We start from the raw sequence: 20,705 nt of genomic DNA, 5'->3' as shown, positions 1-20,705 counted from the left end.
GCCTAGTTTCCTGTACATTTTAAGAATGTATTTCTTTGTGAAAACTTTGGTTGTTTTGTGTAAATATGATAAAATATATATGCAATGTATAATATAAGCAAATTTATCAGATATATGTTGCATAAACAATAGTAACGCCTAGGATTTCCTTTTTTGTTTTCGTATCGACAAATGAAACTGCAATACAAATCTCACACGTCCTATACAAACTTTCTTACTTTGGATATATTGTATATTTTTAAGCAAATTTGTCAGGTTGTGGAGAAGAATGGTATGCTGTATTTCCAGAAAAATATTTTTCAAGAATGATATTGTCTATCGTTGAAGCTAAATATTGATTTTCAGCTTGTAGTGACGTCACGGTAAATGGATCTCGGTAAATGGATACGCCATACACCAACAAGGGCAGACAACTGCACTTGCCATCCACATATACTTATAAAAACATATTCTGCTTTAAAGACATTACAGATGGAACACATTTTTATACAACGTTGTGGACGTGCCCCTTTTACGATAACTTTTGGTGGGCAGTAGAAAAGAGACTTGTCAGTAAAAGAAAGTTGTTTTTCTGTAGAGTGCGTTTTTGCATATTTTAATTAAAGATGGAGACGAAGTTATGTATAGAGTTGTCGACAGAGAAGTGTTAAGGTTTATGTAATGTAAAACATGTCTCCTACCTGCCCCCACAATTATTTCTCTGCTATCATATATAAGGATGGTGCCCCAAAAATTAAACAAAATTCTATATTTTCACCATTCAAATCCATATCATACACGTATGCCCTATGAAAAGTTTCGGCAGCCCCTTACTAAGTAAATACTAAGCTATTAACTGGCTTCAACTATAACCTGAATTCAAGACGGACGAACAGACGAAAGCAGCTTAAACCTGTGGTTCCCCATCTCGCCACCTCCACATCTCCGCATCTCTCAATTTTAAATTACGATTTGTATGTATTTTGTTAAATTTCACATTCTGTCCATCTTACATAACCGTAAAGTTTATTAAGGTCAGCTGACTTCTGAAGTACCGCATATAGATTAGGAAATGGTTTATTATTAATACTTTGGCAATGGTGGCTACTGCACACGGACGTGTCATGTCAAGTGGAGGTGAACATCACAAACACATCAATTTAAGATAAGTATTTTCCTCCTAATGCGCAGGACAGAACGATGGTGGTGTTTTGTGAGCTGATGTGTTTCTAACAGGTATCTGTTCCAAGTCTGTATATCGTGTGTTTGTTTTTCATTGAACCATGAAACTGTGTATAGAGAGCTCGGGTAACTCAGGTGTATATACGGGTGGGTTCCGCACGTGCTGTCTACTCGTATGAACTCTTTGGTATTGTGCTGTCAGCATCAGAATGGACACTACGATGTACGCGTACATGTAAACAAACGAAATCCTGCCAGTCTTATTGAGGATACTGAGTCCGTCTGCAGGAGGTACTAAGTCCGTCTGCAGGAGGGGGAACTATTTGCCTGATTTAACAGAAAAGGAAATAAAGTCGCCCTGTCGGCCGGTCAACAAGGTCAGGTCAGTCAGTCTGATCTAAACATTCAGTGGTCCAAATGTCCGTAAACTTCATACATATAATCAACACGACTGTCTCCAATCCAGAATTAAACAAATGTGTGAAAATGTGATTACTGCAATGTACAAGACGCCATGTACGAAGTGGTAAGGCCCCTCCCAGAAAAAAGTACACTCAAGCAGCCAAGATTGAAGCCTTAACTGCACAAAATCAAGAACTGAAGGAGGACATTTTGTTTTTAACTGATCAAATTGAGTAGGTTGGTTCAGGTCTGCAAGAATTGGAGTAATACGGAAGTAGAAACTTCATCATCAGATTTCAAAATATGCCTCTCCCTACAGACCAACTCCCAGACACAGATTCCGTCATCGTGAAACTGGTGAGTTAAAAACTGAATATCAGTATATTTGTTAGTAATATTAATAGATCTCACACAATTGGTTGTATATGTGGCAGAGAGGGGTAGTTTATGGAAACAAAACGATAACCTCTAGAATTCCTTGTCAATCGTTTATTGTCGTATTAATGTTGACAGTCGAAACCCTGTGTATTGGCACAAGGCCCTAAACAACTTGTCAGCGAGCTTGTATCGTATAACTTCTGGCAATAATCAGTAATATTAGTCAGGCACGTCCGTCAGCTATGAGTTCACAAGGGGTACTGACAAAATCTGCACGAAACACAAAGAAAATCCCGCCAAACTGACCACTAAAAACCAGCCAATCAGAGTAAATGCACAACCTGACGAAAGTGACCAAACAACAACACACCTTAGGATACTAACGTCACAAAACATACATGATGAGCAAAAGTACACCACAATATGGAACATGACACGCGGGCACGGTTTTTCGGCGAGTAAACAGAAATTGTAATTTAAAAGATAATTTCACCCTGCTACATATAAGAAAATCATGCGAATTTCAACTAATTTGCCGACTACGGAATTGAAAAATAAAAATCTAAATTAGCTAGAAATTCAGACAAGACATCTATCACCGATGATCTTACCAAACTTCGCCAGGTGATAATTGCTGCTTTCGATCAGTTGGGAAAGGCTGGGTACATTTGTTTATTTTGGACTAAGGATTGGGGGAGGATTCTTGTCAAAATTTCAGATGAAACTAGTAAACAGCAAATGTATTCTCCCCGTGATATTGTGTGCTGAGTAGTTACTGACTTCGTCTGTACACAATACTGTTGTAGAATACATACCAGTACCGCCTACCATTAAAACTATACATATTTTTAAATATAATTTACATAATATAATGCTTTATTATAGATATTTAATATAAACCATTAGTATTTTTCAATAGGCATGTAAGATTTATATAAATACAAAATGTAAAATATGTATTGAACTCTTCAGTTCCGAAAGCTCAAATAGAGAAGTTCCGAGTGTAATCAGAGTAGCAACTACAGTAGAGGTACAGAAGGTTTGGCGATTATTCGTCCGTTCGTCCTTCAAGCAGTCCGTCATTTTATATAGTATCCGGGATCTAATTGTTTTTTTAGTATTTCATGGTACAGGAATGATGTGTTTCGTTCATACAACAGGTTATAAATCTATGGCCCCTTATTTTGTGTCAACACAGTCGTACAGTTATGTGCCCCTTTGAAGTCTAATTTATTATACCGTTTTGTAACTAATTATACCGCGTTACTAACCGCTGTTACTTCTTCACTCGCTGTTCGTTAGCTTATACGTTATATTGTAATGCCCTTTTTATCTACAACACTATCATCATATTGATAAGTACGAAAGTCTAGAAAGGTTTAATTTCGGAGGGAAAAAATATAAAATCACGTTATTATGCGAATAAAAGCGTAACAACGCCTTCTAAAAGTCGTAATAACGCGAAAAAAGTCGTAATAACGCGATTTTATGTTTTTCCTTCGAAATTCCACCTTTCAAGGCTATCGTAGATAAGCATGATGCATTTTACTGTCAGCTGTATTATACGAACCTGGTTATATAGGAGAGGACGTTAATAAGTTTTTTTAAACTGTGTCCAATCCTGCTTGATTTCATCAAATAAAATATGTTTGTGTCACTTGTGTATATTATGGGATGTTTATCATGCCAAATACCACAGTCCTTCGGAACATCACTGCAGAAAATGATAGTCTTTTCTGTTCTATTATATACCAAGTTTCTTCCGAACAGAGACAAAGAGACAAGATGGTTTCTACACTTCCCCTCCATACTAGTTCGGAACTCCGGATCTTTAGTTTTTGTGAATGTTGATATGTATTGTCTGATGTCCACATTGATTTTCAGTTCTTTGGCATAACCAAATGAACAAACTAGGTTCTAGTCTCTACTTCTTAAAGACTTTAGCTGAATTTCAGCAGTAGGTATCTACGGAGATGTAGAATCAAACTTATGATTTTCATTTAACAAAAGTTAATAAATTCACAGATACATTTATTAAGTTTTTTTCACCAATCGTGGCCTATAAATAAACGTCGGCGACAGCCATCTTCACACAAATGTGTCGAGAGAATATTTGACCTCGGTATTTCACGGTAACTGTACGTCCGAGAATCGCCAGGAAACTAAACATAGGTAAAACCAACAGCGAGATCTACCACAACTAGCGAAAGGTTGATGTCATTTTTTTTGCATTAATCGTCGCATGTGCGACACTTTGTGGATAAGATGAAAAGTATTGTTTAATCCTTTAGCTTTAAAGCTGGATGTCGCTCTTAGTAATCGTCAAAAGCATCGTATCAGCCTGGGATTGGTCATTTTTTTCTTCAGGAACCAATCAAATCACTTTGTTTGTGTCTTCAATATTGCAATGACATGTTCCAGGGATGCAGAAAGCTAACGTGATCGTAACCCCTGGAGTATCGAGTATTTATAGAACAATTTGGATACAGGCTGTATGTCCCTATTTTTTCCACTGAATGACTGATGATAATAAACTTTATTTATTTACCAACAATTGTGAAGCAAGTTTTTCCAACTTATATTAATCATTCTTGTTGGCTCGGATGGAAGCGCGCGAGGGGTCTTACTGTGGGAGAAAACCGGAGTACCCGGGGAAAACCCACGTGGTCGGGCAGGTGAACCCTTACCTTTTCACATCAATTCCAGGAATCGAACCCCGGACGGCTAGGGTGAAAGACTAGATGGCTTTGCTGATGTTTGATTGTTTATCTGTTTCCCACTCGAATTTATTATAGCGGAACTTTCCTCAATCTGGCTCCAGTACCAGATGTTGGAAATTTCCAAAGACGGATATATCGGATGGATATTAGATAGGTGACAAAGGGAACTCTGCTTAAAGACATTGTCGATTATTTTTGACAGAAATAATATGCAAATCAACTCATTCATAAAATCTTAATCGTTATTTCTGTATAATATCGATTATTAATAAAAAAAAAGTTGAATGAAGTGTGTACAATAATTCAGATTGAACACACTTTTTTACACATGAGAAAACTGACGTTATAAAATGTATATACACAGGTTTCATGTCATTTAACAGAAACGATAAGTGTCTAGAACACTTTATATAGAGTCACGCGGTCCGGATATGACGTTATTTAAGATGTGGGAGGATGGTCACGAGACTTGTTTGTATATTGATAACGATGTAATATTACACATCTGCACATATGAGGTCAAGGGTCGCGGAATGACTTGAAACAGGTGCATGTGACTGACTGGATAGAACCAAGGTAAGTTAAGCGCGACAAGTACAAGTATTTTTGTCCATCATTTATATCAACTCATTAGCGTATTTTATGTATATTTTTTTTTCAATCGCCGATTTTCTACATTCATTGACTCATGTTAGTTAATATACAGTAAACATGCTTTGTAAAATATCCATGTACATTTGGAACAATTTTTATTACATTGCTACGAGTTTGATGTGGATTTATTTGAAGACTCACGGGAACTAAATACGGCAATTAAGATAATGTAATTTCCAATACCTACGAAGTATACATTGCAATAGATTTCAGTAATTATTTTTTTCATTTTATTCCAGATATTGAATGACCGAAAGTAAAAACTAGTCACATGGATGCCGGAAATGAGGTTAGAACTATACAATATAGTACAAATCAAATAGATATTGATGTAGATAAATGAGTGATATTCGAAAAAGAAAACGTTTTGCTGTGTGGCATTCACTGTATTTTATGATATATCATAAACGTGTATATCTTACTTATCGCTCGTCCTCTCTCGGAAACCCAATGTGACATATCAGATGGAAATATATCCTAAAGCACTAGACTGTTTATATTATATATATATATATCGAGAAACTTGCAAATCCAAAAAATATTTGAAATGACTCTGTTCTACTTTCGGTTTGTGATTTTTAGTATGGATTACATCCCTTTAATCGTTTACGCTGGATATATTACTGAATGTCTGTTTATGAATTACAATATTTTACGATGTTGTAATTTATGCTGATGAGTTTGTATGCGTGTTTATCAAGATAAATCAATAAGTAGATAAAATGATAAAAAAAATGTGAGGTTTATTTTTATATTTAGTCACAAACTACAGGTCACTCTAAAGCAAAACAATGGCCAGGAGATACAATACTGAGAATTAGGATGTTCCCAGTGTTTAGGCCAGGATGCAGTTTTGATGGGTCATTTTGGCCCATTACTAGCCAAAAGTAGGGGTCAAATTCTGTGAGAGGGGGTCAATGATTACATAACTAGAAACATACCCAAATAACTTTCATTTTTTATCATAGGTACATTTTAGGAGTATTTCAGCATTTATTGAATATTCTTCTGGTTTTCTGCTCTTTCCAGTGAGTCATACTAGCTGTGAAATCAAATGTCTTTAAATCTGGGCCTTGTACACTTATTGTCATCAAAGTGTTCAATCTCTCAGGACTTAGTCTGTTCCTCTCTGGAGTTTTCAGTTGGTTTTGTACTGAGAAGCCCTGCTCGCAGTCAGCTGTATGAGCTGGCAAAGTCATTGCTAGAGCTGCTAGTTTGATTAAATTAGGGAACATTTCTTTGTGGTATTTGTAGATGAGAGACCACATCACCTGAAACTGATCCCTAGGATACTGCTCCTGTAACACAACAGATTTCAGAAGTGTCCATTCATGATGGGACTTATCCTTATCTATGTAGGCAGGGCTCTGTTCTTCATCTCCACAATGGTCTACTAAAACCTTTAACTTTGAATTCCCCCATAATTCAAGCTCATCTTTACTCAGAAAGGATATTGGCTTAAGACCAAGACATGTGAAGCAACTAACAATGTTTCCATCACTTTCAGGAAATCTTTTGTTCAAATTTTCAATGAGCTTTTCGATGAACTGTGATTTAATGGAATTAAAGTGTTGCTTGGGTCTATCAGCATATGTTATTTTATGTCCCTTGAATTTTGCATTTCCAGCATCCAGTATTTGAATGAACTTCTGATATTCAGTATTCTTCAAGTTGACAACTTCACCACTCAAATGTTTCTCTAGCTCTGATTTGCAGGCCTTTAAAGCAGGATCTATGATAGTCAAGTCCAAGTCCCTTTTCTGGAAAATTAAACACAGTTCCATAACACAGGGCATAACATCAATCATCATGTGTAGAGTGGCAATGAATTCAAATCTTGTCATCTTTTTATTAAACCCTTTCATAACAGGATCTGAATGTTCTTGTTCAAAGTATGTTACTAAGGAATCCCATGTTAAATAAACTGTTTCTAGTGCTTTGTAAAATGATAGCCAGCAAACAGCATGACACAAATAACCTAATTTCATTTCCTTACAAAAGAAACCCTGAAATAATTATTGTTTAAATTGACTGATCTCAACTTTTACCCGTTCAATAATGATTTTAACTATATGGTGAAAACCATGCCTTACTTTCTAGGTACTGATGTACTAACAGGAACAAACTTAACACATATCTGTGTGCATTATTTTATTTTCGTGGAATTTTATGGACCAAGCCTTGGAAGGTTTTATTTTTGTGAGCCTGTGGCGAGATATATAAACTCATTAATTGGGATTGATTCAGAATCATCACTCTCTCCAAACAGAGACTTATATGCTTAAGATGGAAATTTTTGCTATATACATTGTATATCTTGATCATCTTACATCTTCTGTATAGTACTAAGTCAATTAGTTTGTAATTTGAATGACAGGTGACAGGGACGGCAGTGACAGGCCACGGGGGCCACAGTGGCCTCTCTATACCTAAGGCCGCATTCTTTATTGTCGGGGAGATTGCTGGATCAGGGGTGTTGGCTCTACCCAAGGCTGTAGAAGATACAGGTCAGTGAATATTTCTTGACAAATCCAATCCTCTTTATTTTCTTTTTGACACATTTCTCCTACATCAGATGTCTGCCTCGGACATTTATGCCTTTTCCAGCTCATGGAAATGGGTTTTAACAGCATAATTACCCCCTGATATCTTTTCGGCAATGGAGAAATTGTTTGTAAGCTGAAGTTATTGCATTATGAATAACCAGGGTATTTTTGAAGCGAGGTCTCCTTGAAGTAGCTGGTGGTTACCTCATTGAACGCAATATGAGAGGCTCATCACATGCTATTCAGAATAACTGCGGTTAAGTGACTTGCCCAAGGACACATCCAAATTAGCACAGACCGTTTTCTTAGATTCTTGTGAAACACAAACTGCTATGGGTAGTTTATGTCTAACCACTCATCTGACGCTCTGAGCTTATCATGCGGCATGGGCTTATTACAGGATACATGTCTGATGACAATAGTTTAGAAATGATTTTTCTTGAGTTCACTATTTGCTTTACTTACTAGTAATTACAAATCTTTTTTGGTTCAAATTTATTAAAATATAAGCAGTGTCTAGATAGCAGTTACCTCCCCTCTCTGTTATATCATAAATGTTGTGGCTGTGCATTTATCATTATTGTTTAAAACTGTATTATTAAAGCAAATTAAAAAAAAACTGATGATAACTTTGGTTTTATAATTGTAGAATTCATTGCATCATGAACTGATAGCTAGCTTATTCTAATGTTTTGATTTTTTAATATCTTTTTTATGCTATTTATTATAATATTAATATTATTACATTCTTAACGGCCCGGCAACACATAAAAGGTCATAAGGGTCATCAACCGGTAAAACACATAGTAATCCAACAAGGAAATAACATCAAACAAACTAAAACGTAAAAGACAAATGCTGAAAGCCTTAAATGGTTATATTATCATACCATTTATAAACCTCGATGAACATACATTATTACAGAAACAATAAATGCATACAAACGATGTTAGAAAGTAATTTTCGTTCAGAATACTAAACTAGAGAATCCTTCAGTATTATAGAAGTCTTCTGAAAAAAAAGAAAAAAGTCCTCAATTATTCTGAATTTCATGTTGTTGCTTGTATGTTGATGATTTGCTTTGTTTTAACCATTTACAGGATGGATAGGACTTGTGATAATCACAGCCTGTAGTTTGCTGTCTGCGTACACTGGTCACATCCTGGGTAAAGCATGGATCATTACCTCCCATAGATTCAAGGAGTGCCGAGGGCATGTTCCAGACCCATATCCTCTGATTGGAGAGAAAGCCTACGGAAAGTGGGGCAGGTAGATATCACAATGCTTATTGTATTATTAGAACAGAAACAAGCATTTCAGTGAGAAACTGTACCTATCTGTCAACTAGCACAAGGTGCCAACATACAAATTTATCTCCAAAGTCAGGGATTTGGCTTATTGAAGACCAATGAAAAAATAAAATTGCAAGCCCTTTATCCATGAGTTGTGGTGGGCTTATTACAAGGCATGGCTTTGTTGTCAGATCAATGTTGTCAGTCTTTTTTAAAGGGGGTGAGTTTAAATACCATTTTGTTTTTCATTCTATTTTTATAATTTCCTTATACACCACCTGGATGTGGAATTATGAATTTTGCACTTAAGTTAGGAGTTATGAATTTTTAGCTTGTAGTCTGCTGAGATAAATAACCTTGAGAAAATTTTGAGAAAAAGATTTTATGGGTTAAACATTGAACAAGGTCAAACAACTTCTTCTAAAGAATGAAAAACCCTTCAGTTATGATGTTATTATATATGTTTGTGGGCAATGAGTGACCTTGACTAAAATTTTAGGTCGCAGGTTCATACATATGTACTTGTTGAAAATATACTCCATTGTAACAACTTCTTTTAAAACTATGATTAACAATGACAATACTCAGATAACTTTTTAAATGATATATTTTAAAAGTTTGTTAACATAACTGACCTTGACCTATATTCAAGTTCATCAAAGAAAAACTTTTATTAACTTATTTTGCCTGTCACTAATAAATATATACAATTAATGTATAAAATATTACTTGACAGCTTACCACTAAAATTAACAGGCTTATCATTGGTCAGTTAAGCAACCAATCAGAGAAATTCTTTGTCATATCTTAAAACATAGCTTAAAAATAATTATTTTCATGTATAATTCAGACAGATAGTAAACATATCTATCAACTTCACCTTGTTTGGAGTAGGAACGGTATTTCTACTGTTGGCTTCGGAGAATATTGAAGCCCTTTTCAAGGATGTTGGCTTTGATCTTAGTTTTTGTGTATGGTGTATCATATTGGCTGCAATTCTGACCCCTGTCACTTGGCTGGGAACACCACAAGATTTCTGGTAAGCATCCTTTTTTCCTCAGTCAAGGTCAGTCTTCCTTTTTTCACATAAAAGATTTATCTCTCATTTGTTTTTTCATGTGATATAATCTGTATTTGGTTTTTTTTTTGTTTTTTTTTTCAAGAAAGGGAGATAACTATGCAAAAATCTTCCTTTACTTCTCATTTCATACTGTATTTGTATCACCCATCATAAAGCTTATTTTCACGGGGTTATTATTTTCACTGATTCAAAAGGCAATAATGTGGTCTCAAAACTTTGATCCATTAAAAAATAGGACACTTGTAAATTTCATTTTTCATTTTTTTTATATTTTTTATTATTTTCAATGAAAAAGCTGATTCTTCATTGTTCTTTCAACCATTACAATTTTTTTATAACAGATTAAATGATACAAATCATTTGTTATGTGTTGAAGAACATTTGCATTTAGTAGTACAAATCATGTTCAATCACCTTATGTGTTTCACGGATAGTAGATCAACAACCGTTAATTTGAGATCTAATGCATTCAGATTGTGAAAGGTAAATTCATGAAAAACTCTATGAATTTTTAATTTTAAATATTAAGTGAAAATTGCAAAAAAAGTACTTAAACAGTATATAAGAACCATACTTTTATGCAATGTTTGGGCAAGCTTCAATGAGGATGGAATGATATAGAATGTGAGGAACTTGACCATGATATGTATGGACAGAGGTCAGTGACGGCTGATTACCTTTGACCATGTGTCTTTGTTAAAGTAAATTTGCTGAGCTTCTGAAACCAAGAATATATTTTAAATTTACTTATGTTGACTTAAAGAATCCCCATTTTTTAACATTTTTGAAAGAAAATTGACTAATTTAATTACAGGCAAGTTGCTGTAGGGGCCACTATAGCAACAGCTATAGCGTGTGTTGTCCTTATCACCAATATCGGTCTGGAATCCAAGGATAAGGTAGACGAACCTGTGATTCACAATAAAATCAAATTCCTTGATTTCTTCACCGCATTTGGAACAATAGTTTTTGCCTTTGGTGGACATCCTGCTTTTCCAACTTTTCAAAATGACATGAAAAAACAGAAGGAGTTTAAATGGGCTGTTTTCTTAGGATATTTAAGTAAGTGGTTGTAATTTTTGCTAGGTAATAAAAGAATAATTAATGCAAAACTGCTTTCATTGTTTGCCTCATTCAGGATATCTTGAAAATCTTAGGAAAGAATGGATGAAGTCTATTCAATCTGCAAGTAATCTTATTTAAATTCCAATAAAATTTGTTAAACTCAATTATAATTACCATTTTTCAAAATCATAAGAACAAAATTGGAAAGTTTTAAATGAATTTTGCAATATATCAAGTTTTGATATATCAGTATATATGACAATGACCAACTGACAAAACCACAAGTAGATATTGTTTAAAAAAATGGTGTTACCATGGTATCAAACAGAATTTGTCAAAAAGTTTCTGTATATTACTCAATATACCAGAAAAGAGTTGAAATAAACATATCTTTATTCCTATTTAATTTCTACCTTTTTCAATTTAATATCATATAAATATTTACATAAGATATATTCTGTAGTGTTTGTGTGATGTGGCACAATTCCTTGAACAGCTTTATGTGATTTACAAATATAGTTTTATTTAATCAATGTTGAATATTGTATTTATATAAAGCCTGTTAGGTCAAGATAAGAAAAAAATGCTTGTTCAGCTGGATTCTTGCTAATTCAAACCTGAAACAACACAAAAAATCATTTGGAAACATCACATTACAACAAAAACAACACATTACATATTATAATATTTTGATAAAACATTTTTTACTTTTGCTGCATCTGTTTAACAGTCCAATTTAAGAATTGATAAGAAATCGGTTTTGGGCTTCCAATCAGTTGAGAGTGATTGTTCTGTCAAACAAAGCCTGATGAATGTAACTTCTTCTGTTGTTTTGTATAGACATATGTAAATGTAAGCAGCAGAAATAATGTTATTTTCTCTTGAGGCTCTGGTAGAATCAAGTTTATTAAAGTGGAAAAGAATTACTAAGTTCACAAGGTCACAAAAGGTCACAAAGGATACGAAACAGATCACCCATGGGACCTTTTTTTATTACTATAAATGCCGTGTAGACTTCACTGTTGTGACCTTTACCAAATATTTTTTAATTTTTGTTTGTTTTTTTTTTTTTTTTTGCAGTTGTACTGTTGATGTACTTTCCGGTGTCTACGGCAGGCTATTTCGTCTATGGAAAATCTCTCGATGACAATATCCTCAACACAGTTTGTACAGATGATTCACACATACACTGCAAAAAAAGCATGACGGTGGCCATCCAGATCCTCATCACTCTTCATCTTATGTTTGGTTTTGTAATCGTGCTGAATCCATTCTGTCAACAAGTGGAATCTGGCCTGTTCAAAGTGAATTCAACAAGTAAATCTAGATTATTTTGTGAACGGTTTTGGTTAAGATTTGAGTTTCAATCTTTCTGTAGGTTGAAGAAACTGATGACATGAATATATCACAAAATCATTCTGCTCAAATTTCAGGAAAATTCCTTGATTTTTAATATGTGTCCTGATTATATATGAATTATCCTAGGTAAAAATTATTAATATGTACAGACTAACAAGGTTCTTCTGTACACACAAACCAAAGTGTCCAGACTAACAAGGTTCTACTGTACACACAAACCAAAGTATCAAGACTAACAAGGTTCTACTTTACACACAAACCAAAGTATCAAGACTAACAAGGTTCTACTTTACACACAAACCAATGTGTCCAGACTAACCAGATTCTATTGTTCACACACACCAAAGTGTCCACACTAACAAGGTTCTACTGTACACACAAACCAAAGTGTTCAGACTAACAAGGTTCTACTGTACACACAAACCAAGTATCCAGACTAACAAGGTTCTACTGTACACACAAACCAAAGTATCCAGACTAACAAGGTTCTACTGTACACACAAACCGAAGTGTCCAGACTAACAAGGTTCTACTTTACACACAAACCAATGTGTCCAGACTAACAAGGTTCTACTGTACACACAAACCGAAGTGTCCAGACTAACAAGGTTCTACTTTACACACAAACCAATGTGTCCACACTAACAAGGTTCTACTTTACACACAAACCAATGTGTCCAGACTAACAAGGTTCTACTGTACACACAAACCAAGTATCCAGACTAACAAGGTTCTACTGTACACACAAACCAAAGTATCCAGACTAACAAGGTTCTACTGTACACACAAACCGAAGTGTCCAGACTAACAAGGTTCTACTGTACACACAAACCAAAGTGTCTAGACTTACATTCCACTGTACACAAATGGTGTTATTGATCATGATGAAAATTGTTGTGTTAGTATAAATATTGATAATATCATTAAGTTTCCGAATTCCAACATTTTTTTCAGGTATCTTAATAACGTTTTTGAAATAAGTAACAAAATGTATATATTTGAGTCTTGAATTTCTTACTTTTCAAAATATGTAGAAATATAGTTTACTTATACGAAGGAAAATTAAAAGCATGCAGATGAGTAATGCTATACAAATTACAAAAAAAAATATCTTAAATATAACTGTGAATATATTTAGTGTTTCAGAACTCTCCACTGTTTTGAATCATTTCAGAGTTTACTTTGAAGAGGGTACTAGTGAGAACAGGCCTTGTTGCTTTGGTGTTGTTCATCGCTGAGACTATTCCACATTTTGGCGCCATTTTATCGCTGGTCGGTGGTTCAACAACAACTCTACTGGCTTATGTTTGTCCCTCAGTATTCTACCTCAAACTGTGTCGCACACCACATGACGAGGAATTGGTAGAGGCAGATGGTAATATGGCTGTCCGACCAGCAAAGCTTCCTGGAACAGAACCTGATGGAACAATGTAAGTAGGAGTGTCTGATTTAGGTTGATTACAATTTCGAATTTTTCCAAAATATTTTAACCATGTCTTGCTGTCATATAAATATTAATATGTGTTCTCATGGCATTTATGGTCTCCATAATAGCGAGACCTTTGCTTGCAAACATCATTTTGCATGCTAGCAATATATAGTGTATTTGCCTGCAAAATTCTGGCATTTACAATGACAATGAATGACAAAACAAAGATATAGTTTAATGTGTATATTTACATTCTCTAACCATACTGTTGTCTTAATTCCGACATTTACAATGACTATGAATGACAAAACAAGATAGTTTAATGTGTATATTTACATTCTCTAACCATACTGTTGTCTTAATTCTGGCATTTATAAGGACCATGAATGACAAAACAAGATAGTTTAATGTGTATATTTACATTCTCTAACCATACTGTTGTCTTAATTCTGACATTTACAATGACTATGAATGACAAAATAAGATAGTTTAATGTGTATATTTACATTCTCTAACCATACTGTTGTTTTAATTCTGGCATTTACAATGACCATGAATGACAAAACAAGATAGTTTAATGTGTATATTTACATTCTCTAACCATACTGTTGTTTTAATTCTGGCATTTATAAGGACCATGAATGCCAAAACAGATTAGTGCAATTCATATATTTGCATTCTCTAACAATTCTGTTGTCTTATATAGTAGATGTTATCTATCTGCTGTTTCTGTGCCAACAATACTGAGTTAAGGCCCTTGATCAGAAAAAAAAATATAAAATTTATTATTATCAGAGTAAATGCTCATTTTACTGGGGCATAATTTGCAAATTGAACAGAAATTCCGTAAGCAGCACCAAGTCGGACATTGATTAACTTTGGTTGATGAATATTTACCTCAGTAAGTTAAAAACACAAATAACTTTTTATTTCTAATGGGTTGTATAAAATGTAGGTAAGTGTGTTCATATTACATGAAAACAATTTTTTTATTTTCGGCGTAGAAGTAAATCACATCAGGTGAAGAGGTGCGATTCCTAGACTTATTGTTGTTGACTGGTTTTGCCCTCTCTGGCTTCTTAGGTTGATGTAAAAAAGTGTGTCCTGAAGAAGCCCAAGAAGGCTAAACGGGTCAACAACATTATATCTAGGAACCAAGCCTTTTTGCCTATTGCGATTTACCTCTAAGTCTTTCATATTTCTTATTTAGCTTTCAATCACTCTGCATACTTTTGAGTATGCAAACAGCGGGGTCTAGGAACCTATTATCCTACATGTTTACCCTGTGTTGGCTCTGTCTTACCCCTTGTTTAGTTTTCCATACTATAATTTGTCCTTTATTTCAGAATCATTCCTCTGTGGGAAAAGGTCCTGAATTATGAGATAATAGCGATTGGACTGACTGCCGGGGTGGCATCAACTGTCTCAGCAGTGATTGGAATCGTCCAACCAGACACATTCACCGTACCTTGCTATGCGAAGTAATAACTTATAAATATTAAAATGTTGCCACAAATCAGACCACTCAAAGCACTGAATCAATGCTGAAGAATAAAGTTTTGATTTTTAAATACAGAACTAGCATTGACAAGGGAGAATCTGACTGAATGAAGATGACTATACTGCTGAAAAGATCAACTACATGTATGACTGAAGAAATTTAAGCTCATAATTGTTCCAAGTATTGTCAGCTTAAACTAATTCATCTTAATATTGATATGGTATAGGAAGTTTTCTTGATTGATATATCGCAGTAAAAAAAATTATCCTTCATTTTTGTATTTCAAAATATCCTTTTGATAGCAAGAAATTATTTAGAAATTTGAGTTTATGAAACAATGGTTTATGTTAGCAGTATGCATGAATTATCCACAAATTTATACGTCGATTTACATGATAAATAGACACAAATCGACATGGATAATAGTATTAGTGAATGCTGAGATCAAGATTTAGCCATTAAATCAAGTGGCAAGGAAGATAAATATTTTGAAAAAAATAAAAATTTGAACCCCAAGTGGATAGCTTATGAAAGTGTTGTTTGCTGTGTCATTCTACCATCAGGATATTCACCCTTTAATATTTATCTACTTGACCCTGTAATACAGAATTTTTGTTATTCAAATTGTTGTTTTCTCTATCAAAAATTCATCACTCATCTAAGTAAAGGATTTCATTTATCACACCACTTTTTTTTTTTTTTTTTTTAGGCACATTTTGCACTTTTTATGTCAAATACAGTATATATTTATTGTAATACATCTTCTTTATATTTGATCAATTAAAAAAAAATTTACACCTTAACCCTATTTAATTTAACACATTGTGTGTGACATAATGAAAATTAAATTAAATAGGGTTAAGGTGTAAGGTGTACATTATTTTAATAGCTAATGTAGAGCTATTTCAGATGATGTAATGACTGTGTTGAATCACCTGATAGTATATTGACCAATAAGAAACAAGAATACAAGGATGTTGTATCAGATAATACATGTTTGACCAATAAGAAACAAGAATACAACGATGTTGTATCAGATAATACATGTTTGTCCCACAGGTGTTTAGTGATTGTGGTCAATATAAACAAGAAAATGTCGGATAAGACAGGATGTCAGAATACACAGGAATTCAGTTAGAGAGGTTTCACTGCCAACAAACAGTGGTAATCTTACTGAAAACATCCTGTAATATGTCCAGGGGCCAACACATTACTTCTGACTCAAAGTCAGGGAGTGGGCTTATTACAGGACAATGACAGCTTATAGTTGCATAAAAATACATACAGTATTTTTTAGTATGTTTTGTGCTGTACCAGTAGGTGTTATTTTGAATTGTGATTACATAAAGTCCATTTTGTGTTTTTTATCTAATTCATTGTGGAAGTTTGTATACACTCATCAATGTGCCAATCTTTTAAAATTTAATGAGCAATAATTTGATAAAAATTTGTAATCCTGTGTTCTTGTGATTTCATGTTTAGAAGGATTACAGAGGAGTGCAATTCTAAAAAGAGAAAGAGATTATTTACAGTGAAATTACAAGTACTTTTATCTGTGATGTTTTAGAAATTTTATTGATTTAAAGAAATTTGACATTTATTCCCAATATTGATTGATAATTGTGATGTGTGCAATGATAGAGGATATAAGATATATACCACTTCAGTTTTTAAAACTATTTTATCAATGTTACTTTGAGAATGTTGTATTTTACTTACCAATAGATACATGAACAATGTTGAAATATTCTATTATTTTTACATATTTTATCGTTTCATGTTAAATGTTCGATTTCATGTCATTTTTAATATTTTCATTACTGTTGTCCATAATAAAAATGCAATCTGCTTAATATTTTATCCAAAATTTAAATTTAGAAAAATTGTTTAGAGAAATCCGTACAGGTATCTATTATATCCACAATTATGTTTTTTGTGGATTTTTGAATTATTTTTTCAGCTTACAATAATTTTGATAAACCTGCATACGAAGGGCAGGCTTAGCATTTATTTCAAAATTAGAAATTATTTACACCATAGTACAGGACTCTGCAACACACATACATTCATTCATAGAGATCAAATTATTAAAAAATTCACATATACATATATATTTTTTGGGGGAGGGGTTTGAAATCTACATTGCATGAAATATATAAATAGTGTCAATAAATATTGAAATATTATTCTTTCAAATACAAATTCCTAAAATTTATAAGATATATGCTGCAGGAATGAGTAAGAGAAAATAAAGTGCTTAAGATAAATAGCCCAGTAAAATTATTTACATTAAATATAGTAATATTATATTAATTATATATAATATATGTAATTTATATCATATTTACGTGACAGACATATACATACCAATCTTTATATCTTTTTTTGAAAATGTAGATTTTCTTCAATTTTATTTAAGTTATTTTACACTTTACTCAGTGATTGAGCTCTGTTCTACTGAAATATTTCTTTCTTTGCTATTTTAACACATGTTCTAGTGTTTGTATGTGTAATATTTTTTTCTCCTGTTCCTCAGACCTCCTACATCAACCTGCAAACTTTTGTTACAAACATATGTTTGGAAGAACTCTGAACACCTTTCTACCATTTGTAAATATTCAGGGACTAAATATATAATGATTTCTTGAACAATTCGAAATTAGCTTGCATGGCCAGATAGAACTAGAGACCATAGAATACTTGATCATCTTTACCTCCCATCAATTACATGTAGCTTGAAAGAGAAGACAATGAAATACACGTTTGTTTTGTTGTCTAATTTCTGTTCATCACACTGTAAACAATTCTCAATTCCTGACAATATCAGATTTATCATATATGTTTATTTTTTGGTGAGAAAATGACATATCTTTCATGAAATCAAGTTCGTGTGGGTTTTTTTTTCATTTTGAATGTGAATACTTTATAAAAAGTATGAGCTGATTATCAAATAGTATTCAGTAGAACCATGGATGTGTAATAGAATCACATTATACACCCCTGATTGGAGTTAACAATATTATATTTTTTTCAGATTAGATACAGCAAAATTTGTTTTGTGCAATAATTCTTTATTGATGCTCAATAAATGTATCTTTTCAAGTGTTTCTCTTGGTGTTTTCAGTTACAAGACAAAAACAGTGACATTAAATTCACCTGCACAACACTAAGCCAGTCCTAGTCTCATGCTGATGAAGCTTCTAGGATCATAGTACATCTGATGTGTGAGAAGAGTGCCACATACTTTAGAACATGTTATTGTTTGTTTGAATTACAAATGGCATATACATCTTGTAAGAAATCAACAACAGAAATTTTAATCTCTGTTGTTTCAGATAAATATTATGGAGTAAGTGTTGTTTTAGGTACACATCACAGAGTTAACAATGTATGAGTCACCTGTTGTTTGAGGTACACATCACTGTATCTGTGTCACCTGTTGTTTGAGGTACACATCACTGTGTCTGTGTCACCTGTTGTTTGAGGTACACATCACAGTGTCTGTGTCACCTGTTGTTTGAGGTACACATCACAGTGTCTGTGTCACCTGTTGTTTGAGGTACATGTAACAATGTCTGTGTCACCTGTTGTTTGAGGTACACATCACAGTGTCTGTGTCACCTGTTATTTGAAGTACACATCACAGTGTCTGTGTCACCTGTTGTTTATAGTACATATCACAATGTCTATGTCACCTGTTGTTTGAGGTACACATCACAGTGTCTGTCACGTGTTGTTTGAGGTACACATCACAGTGTCTGTGTCACCTGTTATTTGAAGTACACATCACAGTGTCTGTGTCACCTGTTGTTTATAGTACATATCACAATGTCTATGTCACCTGTTGTTTGAGGTACACATCACAGTGTCTGTGTCACCTGTAGTATGAGGTACACATCACAGTGTCTGTATCACCTATTCTTTGAGGTACACATCACAGTGTCTGTGTCACCTGTTGTTTGAGGTACACATCATAGTGTCTGTATCACCTGTAGTTTGAGGTACACATCACAGTGTCTGTGTCACCTGTTGTTTGAGGTACACATCACAGTGTCTGTATCACCTATTCTTTGAGGTACACATCAGAGTGTCTGTGTCACCTGTTGTTTTAGGTACACATCATAGTGTCTGTGTCACCTGTTGTTTGAGGTACAGGAAACAATGTCTGTGTCACCTGTTGTTTGAGATACACATCACAGTGTCTGTGTCACCTGTTGTTTGAAGTACACATCACAGTGTCTGTGTCACCTGTTGTTTGATGTACACATCACAATGTCTATGTCACCTGTTGTTTGAGGTACACATCACAGTGTCTGTGTCACCTGTTATTTGAGGTACACATCACAGTGTCTGTGTCACCTGTTGTTTGAGGTACACATCACAGTGTCTGTGTCACCTGTTGTTTGAGGTACACATCACAGTGTCTGTATCACCTGTTGTTTGAGGTACACATCACAGTGTCTATATCACCTGTTGTTTGACGTACACATCACAGTGTCTGTGTCACCTGTTGTTTGAGGTACACATCACAGTGTCTGTGTCACCTGTTGTTTGAGGTACACATCACAGTGTCTGTGTCACCTGTTGTTTGAGGTACACATCACAGTGTCTGTGTCACCTGTTGTTTGAGGTACACATCACAGTGTCTGTGTGTCACCTGTCTGTGTCACCTGTTGTTTGAGGTACACATCATAGTGTCTGTGTCACCTGTTGTTTGAGGTACATGTAACAATGTCTGTCTCACTTGTTGTTTGAGATACACATCACAGTGTCTGTGTCACCTGTTATTTGAAGTACACATCACAGTGTCTGTGTCACCTGTTATGTGAGGTACACATCACAGAATCTGCCACCTGTTGTTTGAGGTACACCTCATAGTGTCGGTATCACCTGTTGTTTGATGTACACATCACAGTGTCTGTGTCACCTGTTGTTTGAGGTACACATCATAGTATCTGTGTCACCTGTTATTTATAGTACATATCACAGTATCTGTCACCTGTTATTTGAGGTACACATCACAGTGTCTGCGTCACCTGTTATTTGAAGTACACATCACAGTGTCTGCGTCACCTGTTATTTGAGGTACACATCATAGTGTCTGTCACCTGTTGTTT

General features: G+C 34.2%; 1 protein-coding gene across 1 annotated transcript; it reads left to right on the top strand.

The window, feature by feature from the left end:
- The first annotated feature begins 5,586 nt into the window (after positions 1-5,586).
- On the top strand, positions 5,587-15,797 carry LOC132543823 (uncharacterized). Its single transcript, XM_060207340.1, has 8 exons — positions 5,587-5,604; positions 7,693-7,822; positions 8,962-9,130; positions 10,004-10,192; positions 11,049-11,296; positions 12,380-12,616; positions 13,833-14,088; positions 15,434-15,797. The coding sequence occupies exons 1-8, from the start codon at positions 5,587-5,589 to the stop codon at positions 15,570-15,572; spliced, it is 1,386 nt and encodes a 461-aa protein (XP_060063323.1). The 3' UTR covers positions 15,573-15,797.
- The last annotated feature ends 4,908 nt before the right edge of the window (positions 15,798-20,705 follow it).

This window comes from Ylistrum balloti, unplaced genomic scaffold (genome assembly GCF_031769215.1).
Source record: "Ylistrum balloti isolate Yb309-2 unplaced genomic scaffold, AGI_CSIRO_Ybal_v1 Utg369766, whole genome shotgun sequence".
Taxonomy (NCBI): domain Eukaryota; kingdom Metazoa; phylum Mollusca; class Bivalvia; order Pectinida; family Pectinidae; genus Ylistrum; species Ylistrum balloti.
The sequence above is the reverse complement of the archived record's forward strand: the minus strand, read 5'-3'. Positions and strand labels throughout refer to the sequence as shown.

What these genes read in the sequence shown, in the direction of transcription:
- LOC132543823 (XM_060207340.1), top strand. An exon ending in GCCTACGGAAAGTGGGGCAG is followed by an intron (nt 9,131 to 10,003) that starts GTAGATATCACA and finishes TGTATAATTCAG; the next exon opens with ACAGATAGTAAACATATCTA. An exon ending in TGTTTTCTTAGGATATTTAA is followed by an intron (nt 11,297 to 12,379) that starts GTAAGTGGTTGT and finishes TTTTTTTTGCAG; the next exon opens with TTGTACTGTTGATGTACTTT.